This window comes from Apodemus sylvaticus, chromosome 12 (genome assembly GCF_947179515.1).
Source record: "Apodemus sylvaticus chromosome 12, mApoSyl1.1, whole genome shotgun sequence".
Taxonomy (NCBI): domain Eukaryota; kingdom Metazoa; phylum Chordata; class Mammalia; order Rodentia; family Muridae; genus Apodemus; species Apodemus sylvaticus.
Window position 1 is genome coordinate 43,045,464 of NC_067483.1, and position 25,449 is coordinate 43,070,912.

General features: G+C 46.9%; 1 protein-coding gene across 2 annotated transcripts in view; it reads left to right on the forward strand.

Moving 5' to 3' along the window:
• Kif14 (kinesin family member 14) overlaps positions 1-6,217 on the forward strand; it is a 61,770-nt gene extending 55,553 nt beyond the window's left edge. For both annotated transcript variants that reach the window (XM_052200002.1, XM_052200001.1), the window contains exons 28-30: positions 2,810-2,884; positions 3,625-3,757; positions 4,096-6,217. In XM_052200002.1, coding sequence (XP_052055962.1) covers positions 2,810-2,884; positions 3,625-3,757; positions 4,096-4,487 — 600 coding nt within the window. In that variant the 3' untranslated portion in view covers positions 4,488-6,217. The remainder of the gene's footprint in view (positions 1-2,809; positions 2,885-3,624; positions 3,758-4,095) is intronic.
• The last annotated feature ends 19,232 nt before the right edge of the window (positions 6,218-25,449 follow it).

The following is a 25,449-nucleotide window of genomic DNA, read 5'->3' on the forward strand; positions in this document are numbered from 1 at the left end:
AACACCACAGAGCAGCTCACAGAGGACCCAGGCTCAGTTCCCAACACCACAGAGCAGCTCACAGAGGACCCAGGCTCAGTTCCCAACACCACAGAGCAGCTCACAGAGGACCCAGGCTCAGTTCCCAACACCCCATGGCAGCTCACAGCAGTCTGACTGTAACTCCAGTATCAGGGGATCCCACACCCTGTGCTACCCTCTGAGGATAGCAGCTACATATGTGGTACATATATATGTACAGGCAAAATCCCCATACATATAACATTTTTAAAATTTTTCAATAAAAATAAATACTCGGAACAGTAGCTGGCAGATGCTGAATTGCCCGTCCTGCTTTACGTGCTGCGTTCTCAGAATGTGTCTGCCTCCCTTGCTTGTATATTTTTGTTCATCCATTTTGAAAGATGAACCAAACCAAAGGAGTCCGTACTGTCACTAAATCAAAATCTATGGGTCCTGTGCTGTTGCAGGGGACGTGAGGCTGATTCAGGCTCTGGAGTGGGGCTTTGAGGAGAGGGATGCACTGAGCTGCTAGGTCACAGGCAAAGCACTGCTGACACTGAGACTGGCTATGCTCAGGAGCTGCCCAGTCATCACTAATATCCTGTATCTGGTGCTGGAGTTCTGTCAGTGAAACTTCTGCTGGCAGCAAGTTCAGAGTGTGCAATCAGACAGTGACGAATGGAGACAAAATGGCAGAGAGAGATGTTCATCCTAATGTTAAAGCAGGTGTGTGTGATAGCTTTGTTACACACACACACACACACCACATATATGCCATATACACGCACCCCACACACACACATACCCACACAAACACAAACATACTCATATACATACCTCATACAGACCCACCATATGCACACCACATACACATACCACATATACACATACACCACACACACACACACACACGCGCGCGCGCGCAAGCGCGCGCACCACATACACACACCCCACACATAGCATATACCCCACACATACACATACCCACACACCTTATACACACACACATATACATACACCACACACATAGCACATATACACATACCTCATACATACACATACCTTATACACATGCACCACATAAATAAAAGGAAATAAAAGAGGATTCTTCACATAGACTCTGTTCTCTTTCCTTTTGTCATTCTGTGGTCTGATGTTGTAGTTTGTTATATGGTGGGATTTTATTCATTGTATTCTTTTTCCATTTTTTCTGTCCATCTCTCCATGTTGTGTTTGACTATGTACGTGTTGGGGAGTGGTCAGAGGTCAACCTTAGATGTTGTTCCTCTAGAACTTCCCACCTCGGTATTTGAGACAGTATCTCTCACTGGTATCTCAGCTAGTCTAGGCTGGCTTGGCCAGCAAGCCCTGGAGTCCTCTCTTCCCCTCCCCATGCTGAGCATGGTGGGGATTGAACTTGGGCTCTCACGGTTCATGGCAAGAGCTCTGCCGACTGAGCCATCTCAGCTGGATTCTTTCTGATTATAGTCTTCCACTTAAAGTCATAAGAGCCTATGGTGGGAGCTGGAGCGGTGACTCAGCAGGTGAGGACTTTACTGCTCTTCCCAGGACTGGGGGGTGGAATCTCACTCAGCACCCGTGTCAGGCAGCTCACAACCACCTGTAACCCCAGCTCCAGAGGATCATACACCACACACACCACACACCACACACATACACACAAACCACATATACCATGACATACCACATATACACACACATACCATGTACCACACACATACCACACATACACACTATACACACACCACACACCATTCACACACACACACACACACACCCACACATAAAAAATAAATGCAATCAGGATTGCATTATAGGCTCATAGAGGCCACTGAAATTATAATTTTAAAGCTGCTCATGAAGTAAAGAAGTTAAGCGTACTTTTCTTCTCTCTGAGGGTGAAGCTTACTGCACAGAGCTAGTGTGGCTGGAACTTGCTTTGTTGTCTGGCTTGGTTGAAGCTTACAGTAGAGTAGTTCTTGCGCCTCTCACTCCTGAGAGCTGGGATTAGAGGTGAGCCACCCTGGCCTACTTCTTGTTTCTGTAACAGCAAGTCTGAGCCGACCTAGACAAGGGCTTAGTGACTAAAGCCAATTAGGCACCCAACAGAACCCCCTTGCAGAGCCTTGCCTCCACCTGAGGGGGCAGCAGCGAGCAGTGGCCCGGCAAAGGCTGCTCTCCTGATTTAGTTTAAGACTGGCACCCTCTGAGAGCTAGGAGTCCCCATCTGGATCTGATTGTCAGTGCTAAGATGGGAGATACCGCGTGCAGCAAAAGATCACAGCTCAGAAGCACATAACATTTGTAACTTTCTCAAAGCCTCACATATTTGTTTGATAATTCCAACCCTCGATTTCTTCTGAGAGAAGTTTCATACCTATAAGTATTTAAATAAAAGGCAAATATTGTGATAGTTAGACATCAGAGTATATCCTCCCTTATATTTATAGTTTATTATTGGTGTATGTGTGCGTCTGGAGACCTATGTGTCACGTAACATATGTGGACGTCAGAACACAACTTGGTGGAGCCAATTCCCCGGGGTCGACGTTAGGTCCAGGCTTGCGCTGCTGAGCCTAGCCCAGCTTTTCTATATGGAAATCAGTGTGTCGTTTATTCGGAAGGAATTCCATTTTTGTGGTTTGAAGACCCCTCAAGCTGTCTTACGGACTTCTATCTCTTCTGGATTCCAGACCAGAGCTCCCTGTCTGGTCTTACACGAGCCTAAAAGCTGTGTGTTCCTTGGTGATCACTTGTATCATGAAGTATCTTAACATTTCTGTAGGTCGCCAAGCAGATGAAAGCTAACGCTGTGGGTCTGGTGGGCGCTCTTGAAAATGCCTTCACTACATGGAGGACGGTAGGAGGAGCTTCAGATTGTTTATTGTTTATCGCCAAGTTCGGATCATTGTAGATATTCTATTCCCCTTCGCAGCCCCAGCTGGAGACCGCTCTGCTGTGCATGCAAACCGAGCACGCTATTTTCTACTGGGGCTTGCTAAGGCAGCCTCTGTTCCTTAGTCACTGGTGTAGGAGCTGCCAGCTCATTTCTGACTGTGGTTGTTCCAAGCTAAGAAACACATTTAACGCTAATGTGCTCAAACAGTGTCAAATAGAGGCGAATTAAAGTATTCTTATGTCACTTTATTGAAAAAGATAGGTGGAGTATAAAACTAGTGTGCTGAAAAGGAGAGTAATACCTACAGCTGAAGTATTTAAGAAAATATTTAAATAAATACTGTGAAGTTGAATTCTTTGAAATTAAATGTTAGCCTTTTATGGCTTTGGATACTGTGGTACTATGTCATTCCATTTTTAGGTGCTAGGACATTAGGGCTGTAGTTTTAATTAAGATTAAGTCCTTACTACTTTTTAAAAGAATCATTGTTAATTTTGTATTTTGATCTTGCCTATAGAAATGAAGTTATGTACTTGTGTGGAATTTAAATGTTTCAGTATAATTTGTTATTGATGTAGTTTCATTGTATAGAACATAAACTAATGATAAAGTTCTGGACAGTTAAAATCATTTTGACCTAAGTTTATTGCCATTTAGTCATATGTATATATTCTTTTTACATATTAATTTTGTTTATACAGAAAAGCTTCAGGACTCAAGTACAAGAAGGTTCTAGACAACAAGGCTCCAAGATGTTAACCTTTGCGTCAGAATTCTTGAAGCTGAAGTCTTGCTTGCAACAAACCGTGGAGATGACTGTATCTGCGCTGAGAGGTAGGCAGCCCACTGGGATCTGTGGTTGGGCCCCTATAATCCCGGGGCTCCGACGTCCTCCCTTCCCCTCCTGGCCTGAGCTGTGACTGCAGCCCGCGCAGCACGACGCCAGTGTGCTTAGCTACCAGTGTAGGCGCTCGGGCTGCTGCCGCCCACACGTCAGCACCTCAGACCGCAGAGTCAGGGATGCGACCAGAGAGGCGCTTAGCGGAATAACCTCCAGTGGGTTGGAGTCGTGGTGTAGGGTCCCTTTTACTTAAGAGACCTCTGGAGCCCTGTGCTAACACATGCTGACACCTGGAACTGGTAACCCACGTCCTCCTTTCCCTGTCGCACAGGGCACCCCAGTGACTTGCACTGTCTCAGAAGCTGTGCTGACACTATCTGCAGCCTGGCTCGCAAGCTTCATGGGGACTTCGGCGCGCTCTCTGCCTCTGCTGGCAGCTGTGGAAGTGAAGCCCCTCGTGCCGACTGTGAGGAACTAGAATCTCTAGCTCAGTCACTCCTCCGATGTTTTGAACGTGAAGAAAGCCCCGGCTTATTGAAAGCCTGGGACTCTTGTTCTGCGAATAGCAAGGAAGAGCAGCACCAGTCAGGCGGGGCTGAGTGCAGTAGAAGCGAGCCGAGACCGGCAGCTCAGGAACTGCAGGAACTGCACGAACTGCACGAAGACGCAGCCCCAGCAGTGTCCCCTGGGGACTGCGCCCCCAACAGGATTCAGTGGGTATGAAACCATCGTGCAGGTACTTGGTGACCACCCATGACCAAAAAGGACACTTGGTGACACTGTTCCTCAGGCAGGGGAACATAAAAAGGAATGGTAAATACTTCAAGTCCGCGTCTATGTGTAGCCTCTTGCTGGGTGTAGAAAGTGCGAACAGTGCCGAGTCCTGGCTTCAAAATGCCTCGGTGGATGCTCAGAATTGTATAAGCAGATGATTTTTTTAAACAAAGACTTATCGTTTAAAAATGTTGGAATATTGGCATCAGAATGAAATTACAGTCTCAGGACTAAGATAGTGACTGTGACCCTAGTTTCTCATTGCCTAAAATTTTAAATGCTAACCTTTAGCAGTGATACACTGTCTCTAGCTGGTTCATTGGTCTGTTTGTAGATTGTTCAGATTCCCACTCATGAGAAAATAACTGTCTGTTACTTTGGGTTGTGCATTCTCTCCTGCAAATACAGCGTATGGATTAAGTTTATGGTGAAATTCTCAACACAGGTTTAACCAAGGCAGCTTCCTAAAACCAAAACTCTTTGTCCGAGGATCAACTGTTTGCCATCTTCAATAATATATATGTAATTTGTTTCTTTTCAAACTGTACATAAAAAGATAATATAATTGCATATTAATAATATGACCAGATAGCATCATCGCTTACTGTGTTTTCTGTGTTCCCTAATGGTTGCTTCATTTATAAAATTTAAAAGTAGTAGTAGAATGTGACCAGAACCACTTGGGAGATCAGAGGCTGGCCCCTTTCCGTAGTGCTTGTTCTGCTAAAGGGTAACTGGTTTACATGTTGTTTGATGGAGATTAAAGATTCTTTTTATATTTCATAGCTTGAAAAACCCTTCATCTACAATCAAGTAATAAAGATAATATCCTATTTTAGGGTTTAACTTAAGGACATAGTTTAATATGTTTTACCTCAAGACTATGTGTAATTTGAAAGATATTTAGTATCTTAGCCTGGGTGACCTGGGCAGATTCTGGAGGAGTGGTAGCTTTTGACTTGTAGATGCCGCCTGTACATTCAGTGTAGCTCGGCGAGGTTGCTTGAATACACCTGTTGTTTTCTCTACGGGGAGAGACTGGAGAGCAGTTCTCCCTCGGGTGGGCAGCCCAGCTGTGGTGGTCCATCCCTTGTGGCCTCTGGGAGCTTTGAAGTGGCACAGTACCAGCCAACCTGAGTGCCCCATCCTGTCTGACTTGTGGCAGCGGAGAGGACTTGTTCGCCGCCAGGTTTCCTCTCTGAGGTTCACTCTGTCGCACTCAGTGCTCTGGAAGTCGCACTTCTGTCCCCAGTTCGTAAGCCGAGAAGCACACACAGGGTTCTTCCGTGAGCTCTCCGTGAGCTCGCTGGAGCACCAGCGTGGCAGTTTTCACCTTGCCGTGCAGTAGCTAATTTTAGCTTCTCCGTCTCTTCTCCCTTGGTTTTTTTCTTGCTCTTAGACCTGGTCCAGCTGAGCAGTGCAGTGTGTCCCCGCCTCTGCTTCCTGAATGCTGGGGTTACAGTCCCCCAAACCCAAGCCCACACCCAGCTAGTATCTTATCTTTCAAACTCATGTCCTCAAAAATGTTGTGGGTATGCTTGTAAGCTTATTTATATTTATGCTAAATAATTTGTTGTACGTCTTCGAGTGGCTGGTGTAAACTGTGTGGCTGTCAGAATCATGTGCACTGAGAAGTGTTGTAAAGAGAGTGCCTTTAATAAATCTTATAAGCTTCAGAATTGCCGCCTAATTTTTTTAATTATTTATTTATAAATATATATATTACTGAATTGTTTTCATTCACTTTACTCCAGATTTAAAAAATGTCACAGTGGCTCTGCCTGGCTAATACCTATCAAATAAATAGGAAACATTAAGTCCAGGCTAAGATCACTGTGGCTGCTGTGTCGCTTTTCTTGCTTGTTCCCTTCTAGAGCTGGGGACTGAATCCAGGTGCTGTCACTGAGTTACCACACAGCCCCTCCTCCCTCCTCCCGAACGCCGTCCGGCCCTCTGGGTTGGCTGAACATGGAACACCTTTACTTCTGAGTTCTCTGCTTGGAGATGCGTTTTACACACTGGAAGCTGTAGCGCAGGCCAGGCTGGTGAGTAACTACACCACCTTAAACAAGGTGCTCGCTACTTCCTTCCTGGTTCCCCATCTGCAGAAGGAAAAGTCCCACCGCTTCACGGACTATGTCTGTGGGCACTTGGTGACAGAGAGGAAGGATGGCTCCTGCCCAGTAGCAGATGATAATCAAATGTTAGTCTGCCCTTCTGTAATGAGATGCAAAACCTTGTTACATAAAGAAGAATCCAGCAAAGGCAGTGGCGCACGCCTTTAGTCCCAGCACTCGGGAGGCAGATGCAGGCAGATCTCAGAGCTCGAGGCCAGCCTGGTCTACAGAGCAAGCTTCAGGACAGCCAGGGCTACACAGAGAAACTCTATGTTGAATAAAATCATACCCGGTACAAGCAGATGCCGGTGTACAAGTATCACAGTCCTTGAAACATGACGTGTTTAAAAGTATGTCTACCAGCACTGGTTTCCATAGTAACTGTTGTTAACGATGAGTGGTTCCCAGTGTTTACAATATGTTCACATGCCTTTTGGTGTATATATTACAGTTGTCCAATCTGCTTAACAATGTAATGTAATGGTTAGTTGTTCTTTTTCATTTGTTTGTTTGTTTGTTTGTTTGTTTGTTTGGATCTGGTTTTTTCCAGACAGGGTTTCTCTGTATAGCCCTGGCTGTCCTGGAACTCACTCTGTAGACCAGGCTGGCCTCGAACTCAGAAATCTTCCTGCCTCTGCCTCCCAGAGTGCTGGGATTACAGGCGTGCGCCACCACCGCCCAGCTGTGATAGTTTTAATAGACAGGTTGACACATCTAGAGTCACCTGGGAAGGGAGTCTCACTGAGGGATTGTTTGGGACAGGCTGGCCCTTGGGCACCTCAGTGTGGGGCTGTCCTGACTGCATTAGCTGAGACACTCTTCCCCGGGCAGAGGCCTCTGAACTGTAGAAGATGGGGAAAGTGACCTGACATGCTTGCATTAATTCATTGTTCTCTGCTCTTGACCGGGGAATGAATGAGAAGCTGCTTCCGGTTCCTGCAGGCTTGTCTTGTCCATGATGATGGACTGTACCCTTAGCCAAATAAACTGTCTCCCTGAACTTGCTTTTGTCAGGGTATTTTATCATAAGAAAAAAAAAAAACAACAGGGACATTAAAATTTTTCCAAGATGACATCCTTGTGTGATTCCCTTTAGTAATCTTACTATAATAAGCATCACACGCCCACAAAGTGCAAGCGTCCATGTGCATGCTTTGATTCAAGCTCCGGGGCATTCACAATGGTCGTGAACCATCTTGCCTAGGGCAGAGGGGTCTGAGTACAGGCCTTTGTGGGTAAACAGCTGCCTTCTTGCAGGTAAACTTGCTGAGCCCCATTGGGACCTGGGTGGCTTCTCTTTGTCTCTACAGGCTGAGCTGAACCGGCTCTGAACCTGTTCTTTCCCATTTGGTGCCCTTATGGGCCATACATCACCAGCATGCTTTCCCGGGAGGACCAATGCAGCAATCCATCATCCAGGTGAGTGGGGGCTTTCCTAACGTATTGCTCTTATACATCAATGTGGTGGGCGGCAGCTCCAGTAATCTATTAGCGTAATATCCCATTGGGTGAGGCATATTGATAGAGCAAAGCTGGTCGATCTGTGAATTGTGGATATCTAGGAGTTCGGGTCAGGAAAGTAATGCAGATCTCAGGCTGGATTGATGTGGCTATGAATGGTATTTTATGATGTAAAGTTTACCTCTGATTTAGAAAGTAATTTAATGTTGTTGACAGCTTGGGTTCGGGCTAGGAGAGGTCAACCTGGCAGATATCTGGAGCTCTTGGAAGATGTATTCCAGGAATAAAGTACCGCTGTTGATACTTCTATTTCATTTTGCAATATGTCATTAGGGGGCACCAGAAAATTGGCCCGAGAGTAAAGTTTTGCACATAAAGCAAAACAGGCTCATTCTGTTGCCTGCCGGGTCAATAACTATGTGGGACCGTGGCCTCCAGAAGCCTGTGGCCGTCAGCTTTAGCTTCTCAGAACTGCGTCCTCGGGGTCTCATTTTTGACCCTGGCGTTTATGAAACAAGGCAAAACGGTCAGTGGGTCACCTGTTCATGGCCTGTGCAAGGGTCTGGACACCACCAGAAGTAGTGTCTAGGCAAAGGAGCAGGATTACAAAAGAGGCATGCCCTGGTGAGTGTCCAGTAGGGACCCAAATGGGGACACACGGTAACATTTTTTTTTTAAGATTTAGTAACTTAATTTATGTAAATGAGTTATCTTCAGACACACCAGAAGAGGGCATTGGATCCCATTACAGATAGCTGTGAGCCACCATGTGGTTGCTGGGAATTGAACTCAGGACCTCTGGAAGAGCAGTCAGTGCTCTTAACCACTGAGCCATCTCTCCAGTCTGGTAACATTTTTTTTTTTTAATATATGGATGTTTTGGCCACATGTATGTCTGTGTGCCACATGCCTGCTTGGTGCCTTTGCATCACATACCCTAGAGCTGGAGTCACAGATGGTCGTGAGCCACCATGTGGGTGCTAGGAATTAAATGCAGGTCCTCTGGAAGAGCCACCAGAGCCCTCTCTCCAGCCCTCTGAACCTTTCTTTTACTCCCAGAAAAGAAAGCTTTTGTTCTCAGGAGCAAGGTTACTTGGCAGCATCTGACTAAGCAGAGGAAGAATGTTCCATTTACTCTCAAGAGTGGTCCACAGCTGCATTGCACGTTAGTCCCTCCTGCAGTGCCAGCTACAGGCAGCCAACTGCTCTCTTGACTCTTGTACAATACACTGCCACAATGTCACATTCTGCTATTGTGACTGCTATTCATCTCTCAATGCACCTAATTTATAAGTTGCTTTAGTACAGGTGTGTGTGCATATGAAAACACATAGTGTGCCTATATAATATACATATATAATATTTAATATCCATGCGTATATAGGGTTTGATGTTATCCATGGTTTTATGCTTCCATGAGGGGTCTTGGAATATAACCTCTGTGAACTACAGTGTAACCCCATGACAGCAAGCCTTCATTAAACATCACTTATTCATATCGGTGATAAATGATAACTTGGTTAGCTCAGCTAATTCTTGCAATGCTCTCTGTAAGTTCAGAAGTAGCTTAGTCAGGGCTCTATTGCTGTAAAGAGATGTCACTCTTATAAAAGAAAGCATTTAACTGGGCTTTGATTACAGTTTTAGATTATGGTGAAAAGCAGACAGACATGGTGCTGGAGCAACTGAGAGCTTTACTTTCTGATCCTCAGGCATAGAAGGAGAGAAATAGGCTGGTGAGATGGCTCAGAGGTTAAGAGCACTGACTGCTCTTCCGAAGGTCCTGAGTTCAAATCCCAGCAACCACATGGTGGCTCATAATCATTCATAATGAGATCTGATGCCCTCTTCTGGCATGTCTGAGACAGATACAGTGTATTTAGATATAATAAATAAATAAATTTAAAAGAAGAGGAGGAGGAAGAAGAGGAGAAGGAGGAGGAAGAGGAGAAGGAGGAGGAAGAGGAGGAGGAGGAGGAGGAGGAGGAGGAGGAGGAGGAGGAGGAGGAGGAGGAGGAGGAGGAGGAGAAACAGGCCCTGGCATAGGCTTGTTTCTTTTTGGTTTTTCGAGACAGGACTTCTCAGGATAGCCCTGGCTGCTCTGTGGACCAGGCTGGCCTCAAACTCAAAAGATATTTGCCTCTGCCTCCTGGGTGCTGGGATTAATAGTGTGCTCCACCACAGCCAGGGGCATAGGCTTTTGAAACCTCAAAGCCTGTCCCCAGTGACAGACTTCCTCCAGCAGCAGGGCCACACCTTCTAATCCTTCTCAAACAGTTCCGCTCACTGGAGACTAAGCATCCACACCTGTGACCCTAGGGGCCATTCGCCTTCACAGCACAGCAGGCGCCATCACTATTTCTGTGTTTAAGAAAACTGAAGCATAAACGAGTCAAGGGGCTTGCCCAGTGTCACATGACGATAAAGAAGCCCAGGAGCTCTGGATGGGACATCTGTTTTTTTGTCAAAAGTCGAAACCAAAAACTGGCTGCACGTTTGAATCAACCAACAGCTTTTTAAACCTGCCAACACTTGAGCCCCGACTGACACCCAGAGATTCTGATTTGATTGCTCTGGGAAACAGATGACTCCCCAAATGAGTTTGTAATGCTTCCTGGGTATTTTGTATTGTGCAGCCAAAGACCAGATTTGACTCCATATGTCAGCCAGTAATACTTATCCAGCAAGCCTACCTGTCCATCAGCAGATGAATGAATAAGGAAAATGGCGGCATACACCTGCACAAGAGAAGCTAATTACAAAGGAAAATGAAGTCGAGGGGTGTGGTGTACACACCTGGAATTCTAGGATTTGGGAGGTGGGCGGGATATTCTCGCACGGAACTTGGGCCCGGCTCCCAGCACTCACATGGCAGCTCACAATTGTCTGTATCTCCAGTTGCAGGGGATCTGAGCATCTTTCCATCCTCCATAGACATGTATACATGTACACATACATGCATGCAGGCAAAACACTCATGAGCATGAAAGTTTCTTATTTCTTTTTTTTTTTTTTTTTTTTTTTTTGATACTGGTTTCTCTGTGTAGCTCTGGCTATCCTGGAACTCACTCTGTAGACCAGGCTGTCCTCGAACTCAGAAATCCACCTGCCTCTGCCTCCCAAGTGCTGGGATTAAAGGCGTGTGCTACCACCGCCCAGCATCATGAGCATGAAAATTTTAAAAAGGGGGTTGGAGAGATGCCTCAGCAGTTATGAGCACTGACTGCTCTTCCAAAAGTCCTGAGTTCAAATCCCAGCAACCACAGGGTGGCTCACAACCATCCATAAAGCGATCTGACGCCCTCTTCTGGTGTGTCTGAAGACAGCTACAGTGTACTTACATATAATAAATAAATCTTTTAAAAAATGAAAATTTAAAAAAAAAGAAGGCAAGCATATTCAAGACCATTCTTGACTATAAAGGGAATAGAGTGAGTTCAAGGCCCGTGACAGCCATGCGAAACCCCATCAATAAAGAGGAAGGGGACGTGAGATTTGCTAGCAACTGAGATTGCAGAGATCTGTACACCTTTGCCTCCTGAACGTTGGAATTAAAGACCTGTACCACTGGCCTAGCTGAATTCTTTCAGTTTTGTGCCCAGTCAACATCTACTGCATATGGAGTAACTATTATAAATAAACTATTTATTTATTGACTCACTGTGGCGTCTCGCCTAGTGCACGTGCTAGTTCATGTCGTCCAGAGTGTGCTCTGTGGTGGGATTGCTGGGTCCTTTGTACCCCCTTCCTGCTTGCCCCGCCTTAGCTCCAGAGTCCCTCAGAGCAGCACAAACAGGGTTTTTCAGAACTTTCCAGCTCAGATGACTCCTTCGCTCGTTTCTAATGGCTCTTTGGGTTTGACAGCTTTATTTTTGGTTTTTGTTCTGAACAGGATCTCTCTGCATAGCCCAGGCTGGTTTCAAACACATGACCATCCTGTCGCAGACTCCGAAGTGCTGGGATTACAGGTGTATTCTGCAGTGGTTCTGTGTGCAGAGCCAAAGCTAAAGTCATTATAGACATGTCCGAGACCCTACCTACCCTACCCTTCCTCCTCCTAACCAGCTCTGCCGCTGCCGCTGCTGCTCATCCGACCTGAGGGCCACAGGATCCGCACTGCCTTAGGTCTCAGACTTGGCTGGTCCCTCTGCCTCCCATGTGCTTCCCAGGAATTGCCTGCTTGGCTTCATTTCTTGTAGATCGCTGTTCATATTTCACAATATTAGTGAAGTCATCCTTGCCCGCTGTGATAGTCTGAGGGCTGGTGTGTCCCTCCTGCCCAAGGTCACAAGCAGATGCTCCAGGCCCTGGTGTGATGGTATTAGAGAGGCATTCCTTGAAGGTGATTGGATTATGAGATAGGAAGAGTGTAGCCCTTGGAGGTGAAACTAGCATTCACTGGCTAGAGTACTGAGACAGTGTGCTCTCTCCTGCCTGAGGCTGCTCTGTGAAGCGGAGCGTCTCTTCCGTGACACCACCTTGTGCTGAGTGTCAGCACCTTGTTCTTGGGAACTATGCTGTGTGGCTTGGGTTCTAGCATTGGTTGAAGAGCGGCTGAGACACCAGTTCAGCTTGCTCTCCTTGCCTCATTGTTTTCCCCACACACACACACCCCACCCCCATTCTGGGGAGCAAACCTTACGCATGCCAGACCAGCACTCAACCACTGAGTTGTGCCCCAACCCCTGTTAATAGGGCAACCCCCAAAACAGGGAAATCGCGCCTGTTCAGAGAGAGCTGCACTCTTGAGAGTGGTCTGTTTCAAATGATTGACACACTTATGTGGTGTAAGGAACAACAGCTGATACTGTTCAAAAGAGACCTCAGTGTTAAGACCCTGATCCCATCAAAGAGAAAACCTTAGCATTTTAGTTACTTTTGCATGGCTGTGATGAAATACCATGCTCAAAGACAACTTAAAAAAGCCAAGACTATTTGGGTTTAATGGTTTCAGAGGGAGAGTTGGTAATGGGAGGGGCTTGGCCGGCAGCCAGAGCAGGAAGCTGAGAGAACACATCTTCAACTAAAAATACATAGCAGAGATGGCGAACTGGAAATGAGGCAAGGCTACAAACTCTCACAATCAGCCCCCAGGGACATACTGCTTTCTCAAGGTCCCCCATCTCCTAAAGACTCCACAACCTCCCCAAAACAGTGCCCCCCCTGGGGGACCTCTGTTAAAGGGGGTGTTTCTCATTTACCCCATAAGTGTTTGAAAGAATGACCATGGTTCCTGATTCTTGCTGCAAGGGCCAAATGGATGTGTGAATGAGTTGGTTGATTTGGGACCATTTTCTGTTTATCCCGCTGTCCAGAACTAGAATAAAAGTGACATTAGTGCTCCCTTCGCAGGGACAGCTTGTGAGGAAAGGAGATGTTCACACCGACACACAAGCTCTGGTTCTGTTTAACTGTAGAGGACAGGACACAGCCCTGTTTGTCCCATCTGCTTGGGGGTACGAAAGGCGTGTCTGTTGGGACAAAATGATGCCGTAGTGATAAGGAACATTTAAAAATGTGTTTCGAGACTATAGAGATGACTGTCCGATTAACAGCACACACTGCTCTTCCAGAGGACCTGAAGTCAGTTCTCAGCTGCTTACAACCACCTGTAACTCCAGCTCCACAGACGTCTGATACTTCTGGCCTCTGGTGGGTACCTGCATTCATGTGCACACACACACACACACACACACACACACACACAAAGTGTGTGTGTGTGTGTTTGTGCACGCGTACTGTGGTCTGAATAGAAATATCCCCATAGACTCTTATATTTGAGTACTTGACCCATAGAGAGTGGCACTATTAAGTGACCTTGTTGGATAGGGTGGGCGTGGCCTTGTTAGCAGAAGTATGTCACTGTGGAGGCGGGCTTTGAGCTCTCAGATGCTCAAGTTAGGCCTAGTGACTCACAGTTCACTTCAGCTGCCTGAAAATCAAGATGTAGAGCTCTCAGCTTCTCCAGCACCTGCACACTGCCATGTTTCCCGCCTTGATGATAACTGACTAAACTGTAAGCCGGCCCCAAACGAATGCTTTCCTTTTAAGAGTTGCTGTGGTCATATCCTAAGACAACTTCATAAACTAAAACACCTTTGCCAGACATGGTCATGACACAGGCCTGCAATCCTAGCGGGAGACTCACGATTTGAAGCCAGTTTGGCCTAGTGAAATCCTGTGTCAAAACCTTTTCCACACTATAGTGATGGCTAATCTTGGTTGTCAATTTGACTACATCTGGAATCAACTAAAACCCAAACACCTGGGCACGCCTGTGAGGGATTTTGTTTTTCTTCACAGAATCATCTGAGGTGGGAAGATCCACTCTAAACCTAGATGATCCGAGGTCAGAAGGCCCACTCTGAATCTGTGCCATGCCTTCTGATGGCCGACTATATAAAGGATATGAAAGAAGGAAACTTTTGCCTTCTTGTCCTCACTGGTGAGTTCATCTGTCCTGCGGCCGAAGCACTCCCTTTGTGGGTATTAAAGCCTACTGCTTTAGGATTCCAATGTATTCTGAAGACCAGCTGAGACACCCAGCCTCATGGACTGGCTGACTATCCGATTCTTGGACGTTCTGTCAGGAAACAGACTACAGCCTGGAAGCCACTTGCAGAAAGAATATCTTATATATCTTCTGGATGCATTACCTGTCAATTAAAAAGCCTATGACCTATGGCATGGGCAGAAAAATAGAATGTGGGACATCCAGGAGGAGAAAGACTTCTGGGATAGAGCCAGGCACAGGAAGATCTACCCAGGGAAGATGTGAGGAGAAGGGCGGGTGGTACCTGAGCTCAGGAAACCAGCCATGGCAGAATGCAGATTGAAATAATTGTTTTATCTAAGTTACGATCCATCCAGAGAAGAGCTTAGCTATTCGGCTAAGGTATTTGTAAATACATTTTGAGTCTGAGTCTGATTTCTGGAAACATGGGGCAGGGAGACAGAACTGGCCCAAAACTAAGTCCCTTCTATATAGAGACTCATTCTCAGAGTCCTCTTCCTCTGGGAAACCCTGACTAATACAGCTGCCTACCTTAAAGGCTCTAAGGTTCCTTGGGCTGGGTGTGGCAGCGGGGCCCAAGGAGGGTTTAAAGACTACATCCGGATGCTGAGAGTTTTCCCACGAGCTCCACAGCTGTCTTTTTGCCTGCAGGTGTTGCCACTAGGACAACGAGCAACCCTCTGATGGGTCGGCAACACTTTTGCCCAGGGGCTTCTCAATCCCTTGTTCCTGTTTTTAACTTTAAAATGACTTCTGCTCATTGTAGGTGACGTTGCATTAAATAGTAAGTGTTACTTATCTTTAAACTTTTGTATACAATTATATGTCCATTAAAAGTACAAAGAATGTTAGAGAGTCAAAATAAGAGGTATGATGGAGCCATGGAATGGGTTAGCCTTGACTAGATCCTTGACCAGAAGCAACAATAATGACAAGGGTCATTATTAATATAAATATCGATCATTGTCTTAGGTAGGGCTTCTATTGCCATGATGAAACACCAAAACCAAAGATCAAGTGGGGAGAAAATAATTTTTTTGACTTATACCTCCGTATCTCTGTTCATCATCAAAGGATGTCAGGACAGGAACTCAAGCAGGGCTGGAACCTGGCTGCAGGAGCTGATGCGGAGGCATGGAGGGTGCTGCTTACTGGCTTGTTCCCCGTGGCTTTCTCAGCCTGCTTCCTGTAGAACCCAGGACCACCAGCCCAGGGATCACACCCAGCATCTGGGCCTCCTGCATCAATTACTAATTAAGAAAATGCCTCGGGCTGGAAAGATGGCTCAGCAGGTAAGAGCGCCAGCTGCTCTTCCAAAGGTCATGAGTTCAAATCCCAACACCCACATGGTGGCTCACAGTCATCCATAAAGAGGTCTGACGCTCTCTTTTGGTGTCTGAAGACAGCTACAGTGTAGTTACATATAATAAATGAATGAATCTAGAAAGAAAGAAAGAAAGAAAGAAAGAAAGAAAGAAAGAAAGAAAGAAAGAAAGAAAGAAAGAAAGAAAGAGGAAAAAAAGGAAAATGCCCTACAGCTAGAGCATATGAAGGCATTTTCTCAAGTGAGGTTCCTTCCTTTCGGGTAACTGGAGCTTGTGTCAAGTTGACATGAAACCAGCCAGCACAGTCACTTTGGAGTTACACGTTAGAGAGTGTTGTTTCATTTTGTTTTGCCTCCATATACAACATGTGTGCAGTACCCATGGAGGCCAGAAGAGGGCACTGGACTGTCGTCCTTCCCCCTACCCCCACAATACATCCCCACCCCCACCCCGGACAGGAGTTGCAGATAATTGTGAGCCACCAGGTTCCTGCTGGGAATTGACCCTAGGCCTTCAGGAGGAACAGCCAGTCCTCCTAACCACTGAGTCATCTCTCTAGCCCCATCCTGGCATGGCTGTGACTGACACTTCCCAGCAATCACAGACAAAGGTTGCAGCAGGGAGAAGTCTGACCAGGACAGCCATTCACAGCCATTCACAGCCATGTGGTTTGTTCCTTTACACAGTGTAGTGACTGTGTTCTTCATCTGAGTGTACCCAGCTAAGGGCAGGGCTTTCTTAGAGGGATCTTTTAGCCCAGCCCTAATGGAGAGCCTTACGGCTACTTATGTTAACTGATCCCATATCGCAAAAGCACTGTAAAACATTGTACATTGACCAATGCAGTTCAGTGACATCACCTTTCTTGGTCCTGTGGTAAAGACAGCTGTGCCAGGCAGGACTGCCTAAGCAGACCACAGAGTTAGCTGTAAAGGCTTGAGTGGCGTGCGCTTCGCATCCCTGTTTTAATTTACGTTGGTGATCCACCATGACATGGTGGAGTGCTTCTGTGACACACTACCACTGTATCTCCAAAAATCAGCACGAAAAACCTCAGGAGTGCCTGGGAGGCATGAACATCACACAAAACAATTGATCCAGAGGAGGTGGGCTCATAACTGATGGCCAGAAGCTGCCCAATGTCTTTGGAGTCCTAAGAAAGGAAATGGTGACTCTATCCAATGAGCCCAATTCTGCATAGTATTACATGTGTGCACAGGAAGGCCAAGAGAGGAGAATCCTCCACCCCACTTCCTTTTTTTGTTTTTTTTGTTTTTTGTTTGTTTGTTTGTTTGTTTGGATTTGTGTTTTTGTCAAGACAGGGTTTCTCTGTATAGCCCTGACTGTCCTGGAACTCACTCTGTAGACCAGGCTGACCTCGAACTCAGAAATCCACCTGCCTCCGCCTCCCAAGTGCTGGGATTACAGGCATGCGCCACCACCGCCCGGCCACTTTCTAACTCTTAAAGCTCAATTTCAATAGCTAATTTTCTATAGTTAAAAATCTTTTTATTTTTCTGGGAGGCAGAGGCAGGTAGATTTCTGAGTTCGAGGCCAGCCTGGTCTACAGAGTGAGTTCCAGGACAGCCAGGGCTATACAGAGAAACCCTGTCTCAAAAAAACAACAAAACAAAAAAACAAAAAAACAAAAACAAAACAAAACAACAACAACAAAAAAATCTTTTAATTAATTTATTTATTTTTATTTATATGAGTACAGTACACTGTAGCTGTCTTCAGACACACCAGAAGAGTGCATCGGATCCTATTACAGATGGTTGTGAGCCACCATGTGGTTGCTGGGAATTGAACTCAGAACCTTTGGAAGAGCAGTCAGTGCTCTTAACCCCTGAGCCATCTCTCCAGCCCCTAGAGTTACTCTCTTTTCCTTTCTACCCCTTCCCCCTTTTATCGATCTGTCCACTATCTCTGGTATGCTTGGCAAGTATCTTCGTCCTTATTCTCAATGTGCGTTTGCTTTGGTGGCCCAGTCTAGATTTACATCCTTAACTGCAAGATGCTCATGTGACTGTGAAGAGCGGGGGTGGGGGAACCCCAGGAGCTTCTGGGGTTCATAAACTTCAGTTATGTTTCTGGGCCCAGCTGTGTCTGCAGTCAGGGTTTGCTGATCTGGGCTTTTTCAGTTGCATGAAGCAATTCAACTTCTATGACTAATAACCAAAATCACTGCCAAGCATTTGGGCTGGGGTGGGTAGGCTGCCAGAGGCGGTTGCCTAAGTGATGTGTGTGTGATCAGCAGATTGGGCAAAAGATAAGCAGTTACGAAACAGAACAGAGTCCATCCACCCCAGTCCTGTGTGGCCCCGAGTCCCCCATCGCAGGCACCTGATGATCAGGGAAGCTGCTGTCTGACCTTTCCTTCATACTGCTTGAGACACCAAGGGAGGAGAAGGAACCAGGCAGGAGGTGCTGCAGGGTATCTTAGTTAAGGTTTTACTGCTGTGAGCAGACACCAAGACCAAGGCAACTCTCATAAGGACAACATTTAATTGGGGCTCGCTTACAGGTTCAGATGTTCAGTCCATTATCATCAAGGTGGGAACATGGCAGCATCCAGGCAGGCGTGGTGCAGGAGGAGCTGAGAGTTCTGCATCTTCATTTCAAGGCTGCTAGCAGAATACTGACTTCCAGAAGCTAGGATGAGGGTCTTACAGTGACACACCTACCCCAACAGGGTCACACCTTCTAATTGTACCACTCCCTGGGCCAAGCCTGGGGAAATCATCACATGGGGAAATCCTGGTGGCCAGTGGTCAGGCAGGAAGGAGTCAAATCCTGCCAGCAGCAGCCTGAGGACAGGAGTGGGATGAAGGGTACTCTGAGGGGAAATACGGGATGCTTGTTATCGATACAGGCTCCTGAAGTTTTTAGGGTGCGCAGAAAAGTGTGTAGCCCCCATTTCTCTAGCTTTGTTTCCAGACTTCCAGATTAGAGTCGTGGTGTAGGTCAGATTTGGGAACCTAAGGCCTACGTAGACCATCAGGCCAATTCGTACATCCATCCCCACCAGTCTTCAGTAGACGGCAATCTGACGGTACAAGGGTAGCCCGCCTTGCCAGGCTTCATGGATAGGAAAGAAATGTTTCCATTGTCCTGTTCATCGAAAAGTGTACCGCCTGTCCACTGTTCTCTTTACAGCTTCTGCAAGTGTGAGTATACCCCACGCCCAGGTTTGGTACCCTGCCGCCCACTCACGGGTGGAATGGCTTTTTTTTTTTTTTCACTTATTGCTTTAGGTCATCGTAAAAATGGTCTGACCTTTGAAAAAAGGAAATGCATCCAGGTCTCACCCTTTGATTAGATGACTTTTGACATTGCATTGCTGCTGTGGCATTGACAAGATATTGAGGTTTCAAAGGCTTCAAGCCCACGGCCCTTGACTCAGAAAACACTCCTGGAAAATTCATCTGAAGTGTTACATTCAGTTGACGTTCACGGTGCTGCTTCCAAGAAGCGCCCTTCGCAAGTGAAGCTGCTACGTTTTTGGCAATTCCTAGGTAAATATAGATAGCCCTTGCTGTCACACGATCAGTCTGCAGGGACAGGCATAAGTCCGTAAACTTTCCCAAAGGTTCATGGCCTGTTACACGTGCTTAGGATCCTGCAGTTTATCCTCACTGCCTCTGAAGTAGATATGCAATTACCAAAGAGCTCACGGGCTCCTAACACGGAGCCTCTGAGGGCCTTTTATTTTATTTGGAGCTTTGCGCTGGGCCTCAGAAGGACTTAGGCCATGTGCAATGATGTGGATACGGTTGACTCAGCAGTGAGGAAGCCAACTCCTCCTTGACAGCCTTCCTAGCTCTATTCTGCTGAAGTTGAAGGATTGAGGGAGACACTTTGTAATCTCGCAGTTCCCGAACCTAATCCCAGCTGTAACTGTTGCAAAAACGCACAGATGTGACACTGTAGACATTTTACTCCCTGGGTATTTTCTAAATCCTCGGAGCAGGAATGGGTCTCCTTTAAAGCGCACAGTGATTTATGCAAAGAGACTCGGTTCCTGGAAGCCCTCGGCCTGCTTATCACAGAGCATTAAGCAGGCATTCGGGGAGAAGTCTGGAGAAGTCATCATCCCGGAGGTTTCTGGCACAGGCAGCAAAGGGCTTTTCTTAAAAGAACACATGGGGACTGGAACACTCCCAAGACCTTCCTTTCCTTTTTTGTCCACGAAGTTAACTTCAGAGTAGATTTGTGCAGAGAAAAGGCAGGACCCTGGTTAGGAGGCGGCGTCAGAGGTACGGCATCCATGCTTGGCGAGTCCGGTGCTCAATGTCTCTCCTCTCTGGAGTCATTCCCTGCTCTTGACGGTGCTCCTCCAATGTCACCCCCCCCCCCACTCAAAACCGGTGACTTCTTGGCTGGGGTAGCCTGTGGGCCCTGCCTGCTTATAGAGAGAGGTTTCCCATGGAGACAACCCTACTCCCCAAATATCTCTCGAAGTGAGTTTCCTTAGTGCTAGAACTGTACTGTTGATCATGACACAGGGTCAGCTTTATACAATCTGTAAAGATTATGACTAGGTGATGTTTTGTGGTATTTTAATTTTATTTGAGGAGACCAGAGATTTTTCTAAATTGTGGGGTTTTGTACAAGGGTATATAGCAGATGCTAAGGTCTGGAGAAATGCCCTCCTATTCCTTCCCCATCTCCCACCCCCTCCAAGGGTTTATACTTCTTAGAGGTGATATCTTTTCCCCTGGCACCCAGTGCGGGGCCTGGCCTGCACCCTGCAGCTCCCGGAAGTCCTTAGTCTGCACTGTCTGCTGATTCCTGGGGGATCTGTTGGCTGTAGACAGATCTAGGGACAGATAAGGAGGCTGACTGACAGCTCTGCAGCTTCCTCAGTTGTAGGGCTGTGATCTGAAGAGGCAGAGGGCTGAGGAAGAGTCTGGCTGCGTCGTCAACACACCCCTCCCCCCAGGTCCATCTGCAGCAGCAGCAGCAGCAGCAGCAGCAGCAGCAGCAGCAGCAGCAGCAGCGAGGCAAACAGCGATTCAGCCTCCACGGACCCTCCGGCCCCAGCGGAGCTTGTTGCTGGCCACACTTGGTTATCTGAGGTCTCCATCTTACTCCTGTTTACCCTCTCACTGGGCTTTCCCCCGCTGGGGCAAAGGAAATCCCGGTCTGGATAGCATTAGTCCAAGATTGCATAAGAACAGCAGTCCCTGACCTGAGCTTTGATTCCCGCTCCATTATCTTTCTGTGTGACCTTAGGCAAACAGGCCTTCTATGTTACTCAAAAGTCTACAGTGTGGTGTTACTGCAAGGCCCACCTGAGAGGGATTACTGTCACAGATCCTCAGTTCTATGGAGGCTGTAGTGCTGATGCTGATAACTGGGAGAGAAATTAAATTCAGATTCTGATTCGTTGGCCTGTGCTAGGCCTGAGTGTGATGCTGGTTCCTGGTTCACTCAAGAAGCCAGGATCACATCCTGGTTTACCCATGGCTAGGCAGACGCTCACACTCCAGGGACGCAGCTGCTGGCAGTAATTAGTCACACCATTTCCCCTGGTATCGCGTTCAGACGAATTTCCACTGTCACTACTGATCTGGGTTTCCGCAGTTTATAGTCCTGAAGAAAGCTGATAACACGTATCTTCCTGCTGAAGCATGTTCCCTCTGCACAGCCCTTGAAAGCAAGAACTTCCACGTTTACATTTCTAGAAAGGCTTTTTTTTTTTTTTTTTTGTATCTCTTGCAGGTCTTTCTGCTCTTTGGCTAAGTTAAGTTGTATGGTTTCTAAAAGTTTTAATTTCTAAGAGCTTGGAACAAAGCTTACACTTTATATAAGAAGACAAGACTTTACAATATTGCAGCAGTATGTGTGTGTGTGTGTCTGCCTGTGATTGTGTGTACAGACACAATCAGTGCGCATGTGTGTGAGTGCATGGCTATGCATATGTGTGTGAGGAAATTGAAATAGAAAAAAATATTAATTTTCTATAACAGTCTCTCCAGATTTCCACAGTGCAGCCAATACTGTTCTTGAAGATGTGGCTTGTCGAGACAGAAGCACGTGGGTTCAAGGCCAGCCTGGTCACCAGAGGGAGTTCTGGGGCCAGCCAGGACAGCATAGCAACTCCTTTTCTTTTCTTTCATTCATTCTTTCTTTCTTCTTTCTTTCTTCCTTTCTTTCTTTTTTGTTTTAAAGTGGCCTCTGCTAGTGTAACAAAATGATGACTAAAATCAGAGTTCAGTCCTCTACATATCTTCTTCATTTGCTTTTCACAGTTTGGTTTTATTTAAAGAAAATTCTACATGTACGTTAAACTCGGGTGCCATGCGAGAACTTGTGACAGGTAAAGGGATGTGCCTTGGCCCCGTCCCTCAGACCAGCATTGTTTCTTTCTAGCTTGCCTTCTCCAATCTTTACATTGTTCCTACAGCCCTAGTGTCCTTGTGACTGACTTCATTTTACAGGTGAGGGACCAGGGCCGTACAAGTCTGTGGGCTCTGCACAGTACTTGGTGCCTAGAAACTGAACAGGAAGACATCTTTGTTTCTCTCTCTGTCTCTCTCTGTGTGTCTTTCTGTGTTTCTCTGTTTCTGTCTCTGTCTGTCTCTCTGTCTCTCTGTCTCTCCCTCTTCCTCTCCTTTTCCCTCTCCCTCTCCCTGTCCCTCTCTCCTAGAATTGAATCCAGGGACCTGTGTATGCCATGGTGGTCAAGCGCTACATGCCCATCTCTGGACACCTGTTTTACCTACCGCAGGTGCCACAGATGTAGCCAAGGAGTACGTTAGGAATTCTCTTGTCTTTTCTAGAGGCCCCTCTCCAACTCTCAGATTAGCCCTGCATTCCTCTGGTGAGTTTGACTTAAAAGGCAGTCCAGGGTGCCCTGGCCATTTGGACATTGGCCATGTAGCAGCTGTCACTCAGCCCTCAGAGGAGGCTGCATTTCTATGGTGCAGGATGCGGCCCCAGTCCATGATTCACCAGTTTGTTTATAAAGCACTTAGAGGTCTCCGGGGACAGCAGGACCCGTGGAAATGTGCCGTCTATTAGTCAACAACTCGGCTCTCTTAATGGTGCCCCGCGCCATGGGTCTGAATCAATGGAGAGCCATCAGGTCACAAGAAGTGCTACAGACCTCCTTTCCAGGGAGGGCCTGCCCCCCACACACTCACCCCACCCCCACCATGTTCCCATTGGCAGGTTGTGTCTGGGTGAAGGTGCTGAGGAGTCTCCCTCAGCAGCCAGCTCTGCACACCCCAGAGTGGATTCTCTGAGACAGTAGAGTAGCCAAGTGTAGCAAACCCAAGGCGTGGCTTCAATCCCATCCACCTTATGCAGATCTTGCTGAAATTTATCGTCCCTACTCCTTGCTTTCCTAGGGTCCCATAAATCTTCTAAAAATTAGAATTTGTGTCTGATTTTACAAACGTTAGAAAGCTGTTCTGCTGGGATCGCTGGACTGGCCGCGCGCTTCCCTGGCAGGCACACACGGCCCTGTGCTCAGCCTCGAGCACAGCACAAACTGAGTGTGGTGGTACACTAGTCCCAACACTTGGGGGGTAGGTGGTACACTAGTCCCAACACTTGGGGGGTAGGTGGTACACTAGTCCCAACACTTGGGGGGTAGGTGGTACACTAGTCCCAACACTTGGGGGGTAGGTGGTACACTAGTCCCAACACTTGGGGGGTAGGTGGTACTCTAGTCCCAACACTTGGGGGGTAGGTGGTACTCTAGTCCCAACACTTGGGGGGTAGGTGGTACTCTAGTCCCAACACTTGGGGAGTAGGTGGTACACTAGTCCCAACACTTAGGGGTAGGTGGTCCACTAGTCCCAACACTTGGGGGGTAGGTGGTACTCTAGTCCCAACACTTGGGGGGTAGGCGGTACACTAGTCCCAACACTTGGGGGGTAGGTGGTACACTAGTCCCAACACTTGGGGGATAGGTGGTATACTAGTCCCAACACTTGGGGGTAGGCGGTCCACTAGTCCCAACACTTGGGGGGTAGGTGGTACACTAGTCCCAATACTTGGGGGGTAGGTGGTACACTAGTCCCAACACTTGGGGGGTAGGTGGTACTCTAGTCCCAACACTTGGGGGGTAGGTGGTACTCTAGTCCCAACACTTGGGGGGTAGGTGGTACTCTAGTCCCAACACTTGGGGGGTAGGTGGTACACTAGTCCCAACACTTGGGGGGTAGGTGGTACTCTAGTCCCAACACTTGGGGGGTAGGTGGTACACTAGTCCCAACACTTGGGGGGTAGGTGGTACTCTAGTCCCAACACTTGGGGGGTAGGTGGTACACTAGTCCCAACACTTGGGGGGTAGGCGCATGAGGCCATTAGCTACAGCAAGTTCAAAGCCTGCCTGGGCTACACAAGGCCTTGTCTTTAAAAAAAAGAAAGAGGGAGAGAAAAGAAAAAAGAAGAAAGAGAGAGTGGAAGGAAGGAAGGAAAGAAAGAAAGAAAGAAAGAAAGAAAGAAAGAAAGAAAGAAAGAAAGAAAGAGAAAAGAAGGAAGGAAGGAAGGAAAAAAGAAAGAAAGAAAGAAAGAAAGAAAGAAAGAAAGAAAGAAAGAAAGAAAGAAAGAAAGAAGGAAAGAAGGAAAGAAGGAAAGAAAGAAAGGAAAGAAACTTGGGCGGTGGTGGCGCACACCTGCAATCCCAGCACTTGGGAGGCAGAGGCAGGTGATTTCTGAGTTTGAAGCCAGCCTGGTCTACAGAGTGAGTTCCAGGACAGCCAGGACTGTACAGACAAACCCTGCTCGAAAAAATAAAATTAAATTAAAATTAAAAATAATAAATAAATAATAAAAAATAAATTAAGAAAGCTCGTTTGTAAAAAACAAAACAAAACAACAAACACAGAAAATGTACATAGTTAGCCCCTCTGGGAACGGCTTTACTGATGGTTTCTGTCTAGGCTTTTACACACACTCTCACCCACACCAATGACTACATTTCATGTCTGGCTGTATCTTGCTTTTCTCATCTAACACTATCTGGGCACAATTCCTGGGTGTTTTCTTTGGGATGGAAAAACTTGCGTAGATGAGCATGAGAGGTCTGTCTTGGGACGTCTGGGTCTTGTAATGTCCTAGAGTCAGCATTTAGAATATGAATCTTCATTGGTCGTGTGAAAGGGGTAGGTGACCTGGCTAAAAAATGAAGCCTCAGCAGAACTCATGTTTCAGGTTGACTATATTTTATTATGCATTTACAAACCATTTCTCATCCTAATGGGGTGCTCTGTCCCCTGTCTCTAGGAGAGGGGGGGGGAAGGAATAGGGGAGGGGGAGGGAGGGAGGGGGGAGAGAGAGACAGAGAGAGAGAGAGAGAGAGAGAGAGAGAGAGAGAATCCTATTTAATTCCCATTTTAAATTTAAATTCCCTTTCTTTTCCATGGGGTCTCCCTGGCCTTCTGTAGTGCAGGTTGGCCTGAAACTCTCACTCCTCACATATCATCCTGTCGAGTGCTGAGCAGGTGTGTGCTGTCAGGCCCAGCTCCGACTTTCCT